At 37.8% G+C, this 15,231-nt stretch overlaps 1 protein-coding gene across 1 annotated transcript; it reads left to right on the forward strand.

Annotated features, from left to right (window-relative positions):
• Positions 1–2,675: 2,675 nt before the first annotated feature.
• On the forward strand, positions 2,676–14,468 carry LOC307000551 (adhesion G protein-coupled receptor E3-like; the record flags this gene model as incomplete). Its single annotated transcript, XM_079616193.1, has 14 exons — positions 2,676–2,687; positions 2,787–2,793; positions 6,080–6,111; positions 6,859–6,927; positions 7,041–7,230; positions 7,841–7,960; positions 8,071–8,252; positions 8,362–8,523; positions 11,062–11,265; positions 11,340–11,572; positions 11,766–11,832; positions 11,917–12,008; positions 12,079–12,241; positions 13,937–14,468. 14 exons carry the CDS (start codon positions 2,676–2,678, stop codon positions 14,012–14,014), a joined length of 1,611 nt encoding a protein of 536 aa, XP_079472319.1. The 3' UTR covers positions 14,015–14,468.
• Between the last annotated feature and the right edge of the window lie 763 nt (positions 14,469–15,231).

A 15,231-nucleotide genomic window follows, 5' to 3' on the forward strand; every position in this document is an offset into this window, starting at 1 on the left:
CGTCTCTCCCCCAATTTCACACATTAGATGTAAATAGAACGTTTTTTGAAGCTAGCTAGCAACTGCTCACACTGTTTAGTCCTGGATGTGTGTTGATGCGCGTGCAGTTGCTAGGCTATAAGTTGAGCTTCCAATCAAATAAAAGTAAACGCCTGGCATTGGCCAATCCACTGTTTTACCCGTTTACGGACACAGGATTGGATGTACACCATAGACATCATATAGATAGACGCCCTATCGACCGCTACTGCCTACTAGCGCGGTCGAGCCGTGGGGCCGCCATCTTAAACCGGTCACCCGCTCCACTCAGTGTAATCTGTATGGCAGGAGCAATGAGCTGTCAGCGCATTTAATTAATCATAACTCACTGAATACCGAACTGATTTTCACGCGGTTTTTTTCTGCAAATGTCATTCATGTAGCTATGATACAGGAGACATGGTTCGGCATATTTTAATATTCATAGTAGGCTTAACAGTAATATAATATTCTGATATAAGATATAAAGTGAACAGACGTCCAAAATCAAAATATGTGATGTAGGATATAAGGTATTTTATAAATCACACACTATAAATATGATAAAGAAGCAGAAACAGATAGTTGCAGTAAAGTAAGATATTTTAATAAGTTGAAGAAACAATAATGATTTGTGACACACACACACACACACACTTACTCTCTCTCTCTCTCTCTCACACTCACACACACACTCGATTTGCGCATCGCTGTCATGTGTGTATTACACAGGTAACGTTATTACATTGCTTCCTGATATCACGTGGGAAAACACAAATAACCTATATTTATATATGTTTACTACAGGGCCGTTGAATGCTTGTATCTGATAACCGATGAGCTCTTGTAATTATTACTTTACCCAACCTCTCCATGCCGAGTGATGCAGTAAACATAGTCTAGCTAACGTTAGCGGGCTACGATTTCAGTACAGTAATATCAAAGATCCTTGCTCCTTCTCAATTATCTGGTAATATTCTATTCACAAAATACAACCAAAAGTACGGTAATGTTAAAATTTACTTGTGAAAAGTAATCCCGGGGCGATGATCCGCCGATTAGAAAAGGAAAATGCTCCACAGTGCTCTGGAATCTGACTGCTGCTAAGCAACGAAACTAGGAGTACGACCGGTTAAAGATGGCGGCCGTATTTCTCAATGCCCAGCGGCCAATAGGGCATCTAGTCTCTATATAATATCTATGATGTACACAACCATGAAGAAAACACAGTAACAGTAGATGGAAACGGTTTAATTTGAAACCAGGAAATTCTACTTTAGAAGTACATTTTCACAAAAAAACGGGACAATTCGTGTCCAGGGAAAGAATATACATTTTCCGGGACTGTCGCTCAAAAATGAGAACAATCCCTGGAAAACCGGGACGGGTGGCAACGCTAGAAGTTATCGTTTAAATACTGTCTATGGAAATTGTAAACGCAAGTTGGTGCTCCAGTATAATCGGTCCGCCTAAACTCATCCAGTGAGAAACGTTCCGCGGTGCAAAAATAAGTGCGATTAAAATGCGTTAAAAATGTTTAACGCGTTATTTTTTGTGTAATTAATTAATCTTAATTAACGCGATAAAGTCCTGGCCCTAATAATAATTGCTGAATAATTGGATGTACAAATGAACACCGAAGCCTTTTTTTAGTTCCTTCATCCAAGCCCCAGAAGAACCAGTGGATTAATTTAATTTTCTCTGGAAATGCGCCGACACTCCCCAAAGAATTAAAGCCATTCACTTAATTAATCACTTAATTAATTATTTGTCTGTGGCAAACATTTCACCGACGACTGTTTCCTCAACTTGGACCAATACAGGGCTGGCCTCGATGAACGTCTGAAAATAAATCGATGGAGCTACTAAGCAACACTTTCTGATGTGTAATTGTTTAAGTTCAGACAGGTAATATTTCTCTCAAAATCGTTCAATACTGTTTATGCATCAGTAAGTCAAGCCAGTGACTAAAATATCAACTTCACATCGTTTCTTTTAGTAGGATGAAAATAATCTTATTTAAATTGTGAATAAATTATACGCTATACAGAAAGCGATCAAAGAACAATCTTTCCACACAGCGGAGTTTATCTGGACACTTGCCAAACTCGTTATGAAATCAATGACGCACACTGCTCAACGAAGCTCTTACTGTATTTACATTCAACAAAAGCTTGAAAGTAACTAAACCCTTGAATCACCTATGCACGGGTCTATGAATATGCAAATTGGTCCTCGCCTCCAATCACTCACACTAGTTCAGAGATCGGATCTAAAGGGATAGTTCACCCAAAAATGAAAATTAGCCCATGATTTACTCACCCTCAAGCCATCCTATGCAATTCTTCTTTCAGACCAATACAATCAGATATTAAAAAAGGTCCTGGCTCTTCCAAGATTTATAATGGCAGTTGTTACATGTCTGAACGTAAATTTGGTGTTTCATTCATTGTTCTGTGTGTGTGTGTGTGTGTGTGTGTGTGTGTGTGTGTGTTTGTGTGTGTGTTTGTGTGTGTGTGTGTGTGTGTGTGTGTGTGTGTGTGTGTGTGTGTGTGTGTGTGTGTGTGTGTGTGTGTGTGTGTGTGTGTGTGTGTGTGTGTGTGTGTGTGTGTGTGTGTGAAGCTCCTTGTGAGAAGCCTGAATTGTTTTAGCGGTATATGCCGGGTAAGGTAAATGTATTAGTTGCAATTTAGCTTTTAAACAGGCCGAGTGTGTGAGAAGTGGGAGGCCCCTTTTTGTTTAACTATTTTCTCCTGTTTATTGGTCAGCAAGGAGGTAAGAATTGTATCTTTGTTTTATTATTTGACTCCCAAAATTTGTTATTTTGAGCCGACCAAACAGTCGACTTGCGACTAACAGTCGATGAAGTTTTAAATATGGATATTTTTCTTACACGAACGCATCGCTTCACTTCAGAGGGCCTTTATTAACCCAAATTAACCTAAATTAAATGTATGTTTTATGCTTACATTTCATTGCCAAGACAAAAAAAAATGTAATAGAAATAAAATATGTATATATATATAAAATTAAATTAATTTGTCATGATTTTTGATTATTCAAATTTATTTACACTATTAAATATAGTATGCATACTACATTGAATTTCACACACTTTTGCCTCACCATATGCACCCAGATCCCCCCCATAACGCTCGTCTAAAGGCAGAATAAAAAGAGATAACGCAAAGCCACTTTTGCGTTTCAGATCGTTTCCGTGTAAACATAGCCTAAAGCTGTGGCTGAACTCACTTGTAGTTCTCTTTCCTTCAGTGATTCTGCTTGTTAACAGCAGGTGTTCATCACTAATGCTCAATATTCTCTTAATTAAACACTTAATTATCTAATTAACTCTAACACTGCTTTAGTGTTAGGGAATGTTTACACGACACGTTAAATTTTTTTTTTAAAAAAATTACTTATTTTCAATATAAAATGTGATTGTGGACTGGATTTTTTTTACCTTTTATCACAGTCTTGGACATGTCAAAGATTAGAAACAACATTGGTTTTGATGCATTGTTAGTTTTTTTGCAGCATCAGATTTTAACGTTTTCTCCCTCATTTATTGTTCGTGGCTGTTTTTGCCCCATTGACTTCCATTATAACCACATTTTTTGATTGCAAAGCCATGACACCATACAATCATGCATTTTTGATTGTTGGTGAAGCTGGTAATGGTGAAGCTGGTAATGGTGAAGCTGGTAATGCTGTTTGTGGAGTTGTTTAATCCTCCTCTGCTGAAATCTTTAGAGATTGAATGTCTTATTTTTATCTTCAGCTGATTTAATTTAAAGCTGTGACTAAAAGTCAGTTGTAGTTCTTGTGTTTCTCTGTTCTTCAGTGATTGTGCTTGTTGACAGCAGGTGTCCATCATTAATGCTCAATCATCTCTTAATTAATCACTTAATTATCTCATTAACTTTAACACTGATTCAGTGTTATTTTAACACTCTGCAGAGTGGGACCATATATGCTCCGACAGCCTGTTCTCACGCAAATGCGTCTCTATAGCACGCAGTGTGTTTATCGTGCAATTTATACGCGAAAATGAGTTTTTACGTGGATATGATACACAGTTTTGCGCGTGCATATGATACGCACTTAATTGCGTGATATACACACGCACCCCACACCACTAATCCTACCCAAGCGTATAATACACACGCACCCTACCCCACCCTAAACCCAACCATGTGCTATCCATGCGTATACTATGCACGTAAAAACTCATTTTCGCGTATATATTACACGATAAACACACTGCGTGCTATATAGACGCATTTGGTGAGATCGGGTTGGCTCCGAGCAGTGTTGATTTAACACTGGGGATTTTGCTGTGTGGTTTTCCCTGTTGGGAAGAGGTGTGTGTGTGTGTGTGTGTGTGTGTGTGTGTGTGTGTGTGTGTGTGTGTGTGTGTGTGTGTGTGTGTGTGTGTGTGCGTGTGCGTGTGTGCGTGTGTGCGTGTGTGCGTGTGTGCGTGTGTGTGTGTGAGAGAGAACTCACCTTGATGCGTCTGAGAAAATCAAAATATGCACCTCAGCTCTCAGATCTACATGGAGTAAACAAAAACAAAGTAAGTGTATTTATGCATCTGCCTTTTGATGTTGAGAAATGCAGACTAAACAAAAACTAAGCAAGTGGATTTGAACTCTTGCATGCAAGCCTGCTGGTCATTTGATGGTGAGAAGAGCAGCAAGCAACATGAGAAAGGGCTTGACTTGTAGTGAAGTTCTAGAGATGATTCTGCAGCCGGACCCCTCCAGCGAGCTGCAGGATGTATTGTCTTCTCCCTCTGACTCCACAGACTCAGGAGAGGCAGATCCTGATTTGGATGTGGCACCCTCATCATCCTCTCTAGCTTCCACTGAAGGCGAGGGGGATTCGGAGGATCCTGGGTCTGGGTGGATTGGGAGAAACGGCGAAGTGTGGTTTTCCACCAATGCGGAGACAACTCCCCGTGGAATTTAACATTGAGTTGAACATTGTATTCTTGACAACAAATGAACATGCGTTTGAACAAATTAACATGCGTTTGTGTTTGCTTGGAAAAAGCTGGCCCAAAACCTATAGCGTTTTATTTCTTCAATTATTGAAATAATTAAATGTTTAGTAATAAACTTTTATGACAGAAATATTAGCCTAGCCTACATGTAGCCTAAATAATTAAATTATTTCATTATCAACACTTAGCCTAATAATGTCTAGAATTAAGTGTGAATTGCGACTTCTCTTTGTTTTAAGTCGGTCTCAAACTCAGATAGCCTGTGGGGGGTTGGGGGTTCAGGAGGTGTTAAGTCTTCTGTCTTTCATATGGAGAGTGAGCCTGATGACCAGGCAAAGGCAAAATACTTAAAAATCTCTCGATGTGTCCAAATGTAGGCCCTTAAATTATAAATATTGTAGTTTTATGTATTGTATTTAAAGGGGTTTCACACACACTTTCAGTTGAAGTGTTCAATCCATTTGTTTCAACTGGTTTTGTAGAGTTTTAACATGTTTGAGTGAGTTTGTCAACAATCTGGCATTATCTAAACATGAACTATCGACGAAACGCGTTCTTGCCAACTAAACGAATGCAAGTGAGCAGCAGATACAGAGCCATTTTATTCGCGATCCACCTCGTTTTATTGTATGGTGAATTCAACCAGGTATTCTGTTTCTTTGAAGCAAGACTCAATCATTTGTTACAGTTTTTTTTCGTGATTTGTATGGATGACACACAGCGACATATACAGTATTATATAGGCTACATAGCATTTATCGTTTTTTTAGTGAAAGGATTCAAATATCTTCATATGTTTTAGATTTATTTATCAAGTTAGTTTACATTATGGAGTTCAAGCATGAAGTATACTGGAACTGAATGGTTAATTTTGTCACAATTATTTGGTTCTCAATCAGTAAAGTGAGACACTGACTTCTACTCTGGACTCAGTTGAAAATGAATAAAACACAATCATATGAGGTTATTTTCTAAAGTTTTGTCTGACTCTGCTGAATTTTCATTCGCAGCTGTTGTATTTTAATATTGTCTTCATCCTGGTTTCTGTCATTGCAGGTATAAATATAATGCTGGAGGACGGATGCACCGTAAGTTGAGTTTCTGAAATTAAAGTTTTAGAGTTGGACTCTAAAACTTTGCCATTGACTCTATCAATGGCAATGTTTCTATCCATGTATTTTTATTTTTATTAATTTTTTTGCAAATTGTGGCATTATTGCATAAGATTATGTGATTGGATAACTGGACTGACCAATCTCATCACACAAAACCTGAAATTTAGTTTGGGTCAATCTGAAATGCATCATCAAAATGATTATATCCCAGAACTGTCACACATAATCATAAACATCAGGCATCTAAACAAAAGATAACATGACATCGTTATTATTGCGTTTCCTTTGCGCTTTGAGGAGCAAGTCATTTTTATGCATGAAAAAGAGCCACAGGATTCTCTGGTTGTAGCAGCTTCCATTTTTATTACCAGTTTTTCAGGAAATTTTGTTCTCTTGAACACATGGAATGGAAATGGAGATTCTTTTATGCAATATTATTTATTTATTTATTTATTTTTGCTCAATTTGCAACTTTGGATTGGAAACAGTTAATTAGTTCAAAGACAAGTAAGATGAAATGTGCCTTGTAGATATCTGTTATGTGAAATATGAATGTGCTTTTCTATTTATTGTTGCCAGATGTATGTTGTGTGTCTTTATAACGTATCTGAACATTTACAGTGAACTTCAGTGCAGTTACAATACATTATTGGGTCTCTATTAATATTGAAAATCATGATCAAAATAAACAGCCTACTGCTTTCACAATTGTGATTTCAGAGTCAGAACTGTTTCCAAAATCTTCTCGAGAAGATCGAGAATATCACATCTCAAGTGCTCTCGGTGTCTGTAAGTCTTCAAGAGAACAATAATCATTTGTCAGTTACACATAATATATGATTGACAAAACAGTGCTGTCTTATTTACTCTCTGTGACACTGTTTATCTGATCAATAAATTAGACTGTGACCAACATTTTGACTGTGGTCTTCAACGCTTCAGGGAAGATTTTAGAGTCATCATCATCAGTCAGCCCAGCTGAACTCGCCTCCTATGGAAACCATATCTTAAAAACCAGTGAGAAACTCATCTCTACATTGGTGAAGCCGACAGACACAAATGACAATGTCAATTTTACTCTTGCTGTTGTAGGTGAGTGGAGAAACTGTTATTATTGATGATAAAACTGAGATAGTATGATGTCAGATGTCTATGATGTCTAGACTCTAGAGAGCAGCGGTGGATCACAGGTAGGCTATCAGACGGACAAAAATGTTTAAAAAGAGCAGAAAACACTGTCTTTGACTATTGTTGTTGATGTCAAAGGTCAGTATTTTTGTGCAAAGTCATTCATTATTTGGTAGAAGTTCATCAAATTAGACAGATGACAGATGGACAGGTTGTGTTATGAAAAACCTTTAACATTTTTGATTTTACGGACATTGGATTTGGAAGCAAAACCAGTTGGGAACTGAAGCACTTGAGTACTTGAGTATACAGTGTCCTGTAGGATCTAACCTTTGACCTCCAGATGACCTCACAGTTAATAGTGATTTAGTTGAATCTGTTAACTGAATAAATATAAATGTAAGTAAACCTGAAGGGTTCATCATAAAAGAAAACCCAACTATAGTGAAGTCATTTTATTATTTTGTCGTTTGTGCAAATTCAATGGAATTGGACTTTCATAAAAAATATAAATATTGTAAGTAAATTAATATAGCACGTAATTATTTGTTGTTGTTGTTGTTTTTTTTATCAGAGGTTGAAGTCTTCATGGTTGGACGCAATGTCATCTTAGATAAAATCCCTCGACTTGACAAAACCAATTCTTCTGTGGACATTGATCTCATTGGGATCGCCAAGAACAACAATGAAACAAGTATGCGTGTTTTAATATATATATTTTTTTTTGGACACATATAACTAATCCACATTTATCAAATATTTTTTTGTTGTTGAATACAAGTTTCTTCTGTTTCTGTCACACAGGATCAGCTGCTGTAGCTTTCATGAGCTATAACACAATGGAGAATCTACTGAAGCCCGACTTCTTCAACCCATCAAATGCCACGATTAAAACCATGATGTCCACTGTGATCTCAGCTACTCTTCCCAAAACCACCAACACTAAACTCACCAAACCAGTCAACTTCACCCTCAAACACATCAGAGTGAGAGACTGACATGTGTTTTTGTCCAACCTGAGAACTGATGAACATCTGAAAACATCTAATATTCAGTGTTGTAATACTTTCTGCATGTTCTTTCTTCTTTTTACAGGAGTTCGACCCCAACGGTTCCCTGTCCTGTGTGTACTGGAATATCAGCGAGTGGATTGTAGATGGTTGTTCTGTTTTAGAGACCAAGATCAACTACACTGTGTGTTCCTGTGTTCATCTGTCCACATTCGCTCTCATCATGCAAACCAGCCGCCCACTAGAGGTACAACTGAACAAGTAATTCCTCCTCAAAAGATTGAAGCATTAAACGCACTACACAGCAAAATCCCCAGGTAAATTAACATGGCTCAGAGTACATATGGCCCCACTCTAAATACTGTTAAATTTAATTATGTAATTAAGTGATTAATGAAGTGATGATTGAGCATTAGTGATGAACACCTGCTGTTAACAAGCAGAATCACTGAAGTAAAGAGAAACACAAGAATTACAACTGACTTCAGCCACAGTCTAAGGCCCCGTTTACACGTACATGGTTATTTTGAATAACGGAGACATTTCCCTTCGGTTGTGCCCCTCGTTTACACGCAAACGGAGAATTCTCCTCTGAAAACGATTCTTTCTAAAAACTCCGGCCAGAGTGGAGATTTTGGAAAACTCTGTTTTCACGTTTGCATGTAAACTGAGAAAAACAGAGTTTTAGGCAGTCGACATCACAGTATGCGACAGAACTTGCACTGCGTCAAAAGTGCGAGCTATATTTTCGGGTTTCTGATTGGCTAACGTGGGCTTGAGCTTCTCGTTACACTGCCACCTATAGGTTTTTTTTACGGTAGAGTATTGGCAACCACAGCTATATTAGAACCCTGCCGTAAAATCTAACATATTACTACCATATTTTTTGGTAGTAAATCGCCTTCAACCACCTGGCAGTTTTTTACCGTACACTTTAGTTCAATGCTGTAAAACATATATATTTCTACCGTATTTTTTTACGGTAAGGGACTGTCAACCACAGCTAGCAGTTTTTTACCGTAAATTTTAGTTCAATGATGTAAAACATAAAAATTTCTACTGTATTTTTTTACGGTAAGTTATGGTAAATGCAACAGTAAGGCTTTTTTTACAGTATTCTTCCAAAATCCGTACATTTAACAGTATTTTACTAGCCTGGGAAAACCCTGACCACTCTCAGTTGTAACTGAGTTAGGGTCTGGCAAAGCTCCATAGACAATTAATTTCCACAGGGGTGTCACCAACGGACGTCGGATAGAACTAAAACCAATCAGAGCGATGAATGACATGACGTATGCAGAGCGACGGAGAAACATCTCGAGACTCTTAGCAATTCTCTGTCTGTGTTAACGAAAATTACAATTTTAAATCGCTTGAAACAGACGCTATAGCTGATTCGAACGAGTGATGTTGTGATGTTCCACGGCGGCATCCATCTTTGTAATGTACAAAATCTGCGTCACCGTCTCTGCTTTGTCGTCATCGTGTAAAGCACGCCCCAACGTTTCTGATTGGTGCCGCGATTTCGACGGATTGGAAATGGGTTTCAATGGGCTCTTTGCCAGACCCACTTGCAGAGCAAATCTAAATTTTTCCCAGGCTAGTATTTTACTGTAAAACTACATGAAATGTCCCGTGAGAGCCATTACAGTTTTTCACGGTATATAATAAGGTTACTTATTAACTTATATTTATATGTTTCAGTATACTTTAAAAGTTGAATATATTGTTCAATTTCAAAATAAAAAAATTCAATAAAAAGCCGTTCTTTAACGTCAACACGGTACAATTACATTTTTTTAGCACCGGTATCGAAAAAACCCCAAGCGATACCCATTCCTAGTCTTGACTGTCGTACAGTCTGAAATGAATGACAACTGAGATCTTACAGTGTGACATGGCTTACAGCGATGATCATGTTTATACAGTCTGACAAGGAACAATCGTAAAGGACTATTATAAATCGCACAGTGTGCACCCGGCTTAAGGCTGAAAGTCAGATGTAGTTCTTTTGTTTCTCTTTCCTTCAGTGATTCTGCTTGTTAACCGCAGGTGTTTATCACTCATGCTCAATCATCACTTAATTATCTCATGAACTTTAACTCTGATCCAGATTCCTTTAACACTCTTATGAGAGGGACCTTGTGTGCTCTGAGCAGAGTTAATTTAACTCTGGGGATTTTGCTTTGTAGCAGAATTCAAATGCAGTCTACAGTAGATAGTCAACATTTAGGCCCTGTTTACTCCTGGTGTTAAGAAGCGTTTTTGTTAATCCGATCACAAGTGGACAATGCTATAAATACAGGTGTAAACACTGTCTAAAATGTTTTGTGCTTGTTCACTTTCTACCACTTTTAGAGGTAGTTGAAAATGCATTCAACATGATTGATTTTGTAGCGTAAATGCTCGAATGGTTTGAACAGCCACAAAAAAAATATTATGGGAAACGCACTAAACTTTTTCGGCTGAAGACTCAAGTTTGAATTGAAGACAGAAAAACTTACCAATCATAATGTTCTCTCACCATCCCTCACCATATGTAAATTGTGTAAGCTTATTTCATCAAGATCAAAAGATCTGAAAAAGCCTATACATTTACCCACCCAAGACCTTCCCCTCAAATAAATCAAGACAGAAGTGGTTGAAAGTGAACAAAAGAGGCAGAATAAGGTATAAACGGGTATGTGTCTCTATCGTCTATAGTGATCCGCAATACCAGGTGTAAACAGGGCCATTGAAGAACAGCACAGATTTGGTAGTCATGTACTCTGACATGTTTTCTCAGAGCGACTCACTGGACCTGTTAAATTTGGTGTGTGTGATCGTGGGGCTGGTGTTCTTCAGTTTGGCCCTGTTGACCTTTGCCCTTTGTCAGTGGAGTCCTGGAGTGAATAATGTGGCTCGAATCAACATCTGCATCAGTCTTCTGTGTGCTCACCTTCTGTTCCTGCTCACACAACAGTTCCTGAGACTCATACGCCCTGATCAGGTGAGAATGATGGAGTCCTACAGCTCAGGACAGTCTCACTGAGAATCATCATAACCGTCTCTCATGATCTCCAGGTGTTGTGTGCCGTGATATCCGGTGTGCTGCACTTCCTCTTTCTCTCCGGCTTTGTGTGGATGTTCATTGAAGCTGCGCTGCTCTTCATCTGTGTGAAGAACCTATCACAGATCAGCTCCAAAAAGAGGGAGGCGCTTAACAGTGGATTCATGTGTGTGATTGGCTATTCGGTTGCTCTGGTTGTGGTGGGCGTGTCTGTCGGGCTGTTTCCTGAAGGATATGGCAGCGAACAGTGAGTTGTTGTTGTTGTTGTTGTTGTAGTAGTCTTAAGTTCATTTGATTAGAAGGAAATAAAGCAGCTTGGGTCTTTTGCGACATTTCTTATCTGATAAAAATACATTTCACACTATATAAGCACATAAAAAAATTAAAAGTCAACACCAGACAAATTCATTCAGGTATTATATTATGTTTCCTCTTAATAGCTGCTGGATTAAAATGGATAAAGGTTTTATCTGGAGTTTTCTGGGTCCTGTTTGTGTCATACTAGCAGTAAGCACATTTCTTATTTCTCATTATTTTAATTTATATTAAAGGGAAAACAAGATGATTAATTATTCTGTTTCTACTTTTCAGTTAAACATGATTCTCTTCATCAAAATCATCATCAATCTGAACTCAGCTCTCAAAAAACTGAACGCTGAAGTTTCACAGATGAAACAAACCAAGTAACAAACATTCAGATTTGAACACTCAATAATACATATATATATATTAATTTTATTTATTTCTCTGCAGGATTATGGCATTTAAAACACTGGCTCAGTTTGTGGTTCTTGGTTGCTCCTGGATTCTGGGTTTCTTCACTAATGACAGTAAGGTGCTGGAGATCCTCTTCCTGATCTTGAACTCCCAGCAGGGAACCTTCATCTTCCTGGTCTATTGTGTCCTCAATGATGAGGTCAGATATCACTCAATTTACCAACATATTCCATTCAAAACTGAACATGAAAGAACATTACAGTTGTTTTCATGAAGGTCCTGGCAACCTGTTAATTTTAGAGAGAAATGTCAGAGGAACACAACAAAATCCCCAGTCTTAAAGGCAGTTGTTTGGGACCAAGCACAGAATGTACGTTTAGGCACCTCTTGAAATCGTTGGCGTTCTTCTTCTTCTTCATCTTATTATTATTATCATTACGTTTCTTCTTCCTCCGTATGGAAGTCTATGGCAGCCCATAAAACCGCTTGTGGGAAAGTTATGAAACTAGGCACACTGATAGAGAACAGTCTGAACAGTCACCGTATGACTTAATTTTTCCATCAATCTTTCCGCCATTTTGAATTGTCTGAAAACCTATACTTAACCTAAACCTATAAGTATGCTATGCTTAAAGAATACATTGGTGTAACGTTACGAAACTCAGTCTGTGCCATCAGAGGTACTCAAAAGATTTTGTGACAGCACCACCTTTTAGTCAAAAGTTATAATGGAATTTCCAAAAATGCTAATAAATTTGAAATAAATTAGCCTATTGCAATGACTCTGGTCTTAATAGATCTCCACTCCGAGAACAGATACCAAGTTTTTTGCCCAAACTTTCTGTCCGCCTTCTTGATTTTCATTCAATACCTACTTTTTCTAACTCCTCCTAGACCATTCGTCCAATTTTCACCAAAATCAAATCGTATCATCTCCAGACCGTGCTGACTAAAGGTTATGGATTTTGTGTCGATAGACGAAACAGTTTTTGTATACCGCAGCAGCAAAGTTGAGGCATGCTGCCAAAATGACTATTTAGGCTTTATATCTGCAATGCATATTGACACCAAACTTTGTATGTGTCTTTGTCACTTCAATCTGACCACATAACATCAATTTCGTAACTGCGCCACCTCTTGGTCAAAAGTGATAAACCATTAAATCATCTTGTATACAAGTTACTGTATATATATATTTTTTCAGCCATTAGCCCAAAAAACTCTGAAAATGTCTTTAACTGCTCCTTGCTGCAGTTGTGCTGACACTCCCAGGCATCGTCTTCTTGCACTTGGTCCTGATAATTGCTGCTTGCAGCTATATTTTAATCTGTTACTATTCTTCCATTTCCTTCCTGTGACGGAATGTTAAAATTAGCCAAAACTATTCAAATTGCAAGTGTCATAAATTAAGATAGCAACATTGTGACGGCCCAGATCCGGCCCACATCTGGCACACGTGGAAAGATGAGCTGGCCCACATGCAGCGTGGAATGACAGCCTTTGGGTGGCTCACTTCTGTTTGACAGATTTGAACCACAAGCAGGCCATAACAATGCCACATCTGAGCCACAAAATCTGTATATATATTAAATATGGAGTCATTTCAGCCTTAATAAGCCTGTTAACAAGCAGAATCACTGAATTAAAGAAGATAACAGAAAAAGAGACGAGCAGAAACACAAGAACAACTCGGGTAATTTTGGCAGCTTGGTTTTAACAAATGTTATTTTTGCAGCGATGATGATTTTTCGGTCTGAAACATGCAGTACGCTTTTATAAAACAATGACCTCTTAAATGTCGAAAGATCTAAGAAAAATGTGATTCCTTGTGTCATGACCCCTTGAAATTGATGTCATGAAGTCACTCAGTTCCTCTCGTCTCATTCTTGTCCAGGTCAGACAGCAGTACAAGAAGTTCTTCAGATGTCTTTACTATGGACTCAAACCCAAACACATCAAAAGTGTCCAGTAAAAATATTGAGGACTACAGCATCCAGATTCAGGAAATAAATGAACTGCCATTATCATACAGCAAATTACCACTATACAACAGAATCAACACTTTCAGATTAACGACAGTCTCAAATTTTGTCTGTAAATATTAGCTATAGCCTAATGTTATACTGGTCTTATTTTATAGCTGTCATTAATTAATTAATTTTGATCTGTTATCTTTAACTATTAGTTTCTTCTTTTTGTTATTGTAATTGGTCTTTCTTTATTTTTTAGACCCGTGTGTGATTTATTATATTTGAGACCCTTAAGTTGTTATTGCTTTTCTATTAAGCGCTTCTATTATTGTGCATACATAATTAGTGTGTGATTTATTATATTTGAGACCCGTAAGTTGTTATTGCTTTTCTTTGAATCGCTTCTATTATTGTGCATAAATATTTAGTGTGTGATATATTATACTTGAGACCCTTATATTATGGCTTTTCTTTTAATCACCTCTATTATTGTGCATACAGTCAGGTCCATAAATATTGGGACATCGACACAATTCTAATCTTTTTGGCTCTATACACCACCACAATGGATTTGAAATTAAACGAACAAGACGTGCTTTAACTGCAGACTTTCAGCTTTAATTTGAGGGTATTTACATCCAAATCAGGTGAACGGTGTAGGACAGGAGTCCTCAACTCTGGACCGCGAGATCCACTTTCCTGCTGAGTTTAGCTCCAACCCTAATCAAACAAATCAAGCTCTTCATGATTACTACAACGTTACAGGTACACAACAAAATCCCCAGTGTTAAATCAACACAGCTCAGAGTACATATTGTCCCAATCTACAGAGTATTAAAATTGTTAATGAGTTAAAAAAAGTTAATGAGATAATTAAGTGATTCATTCAGAGATGATTGAGCATTATTGAGAAACACAAGAACTACAACTGACTTCAGCCACAGTCTTAAATGAAATCAACCGAAGATAAAATAAGACTTAAAGGCCTGGTTTCACAGACAGGGCTTCGATTAAGCCAGGATTAGGCCTTAGTTCAATTAGGACATTTAAATATCTTTTATAAACATGCCTTAGAAAAAAAAACATTACTGTGTGCATCTTGAGACAAAACAATGGCATTGACATATTTTAAGATGTGCCAGTGCAAGTTGCTTTCAGTTGAAACAGCTCAAACATGAATCTGGGACTAGGCTTAAGCCTTGTCTGTGAAACCGGGGGT

The sequence above is a fragment of the Phoxinus phoxinus genome (genome assembly GCF_949152265.1).
Source record: "Phoxinus phoxinus genome assembly, chromosome: 6".
Lineage (NCBI taxonomy): Eukaryota > Metazoa > Chordata > Actinopteri > Cypriniformes > Leuciscidae > Phoxinus > Phoxinus phoxinus.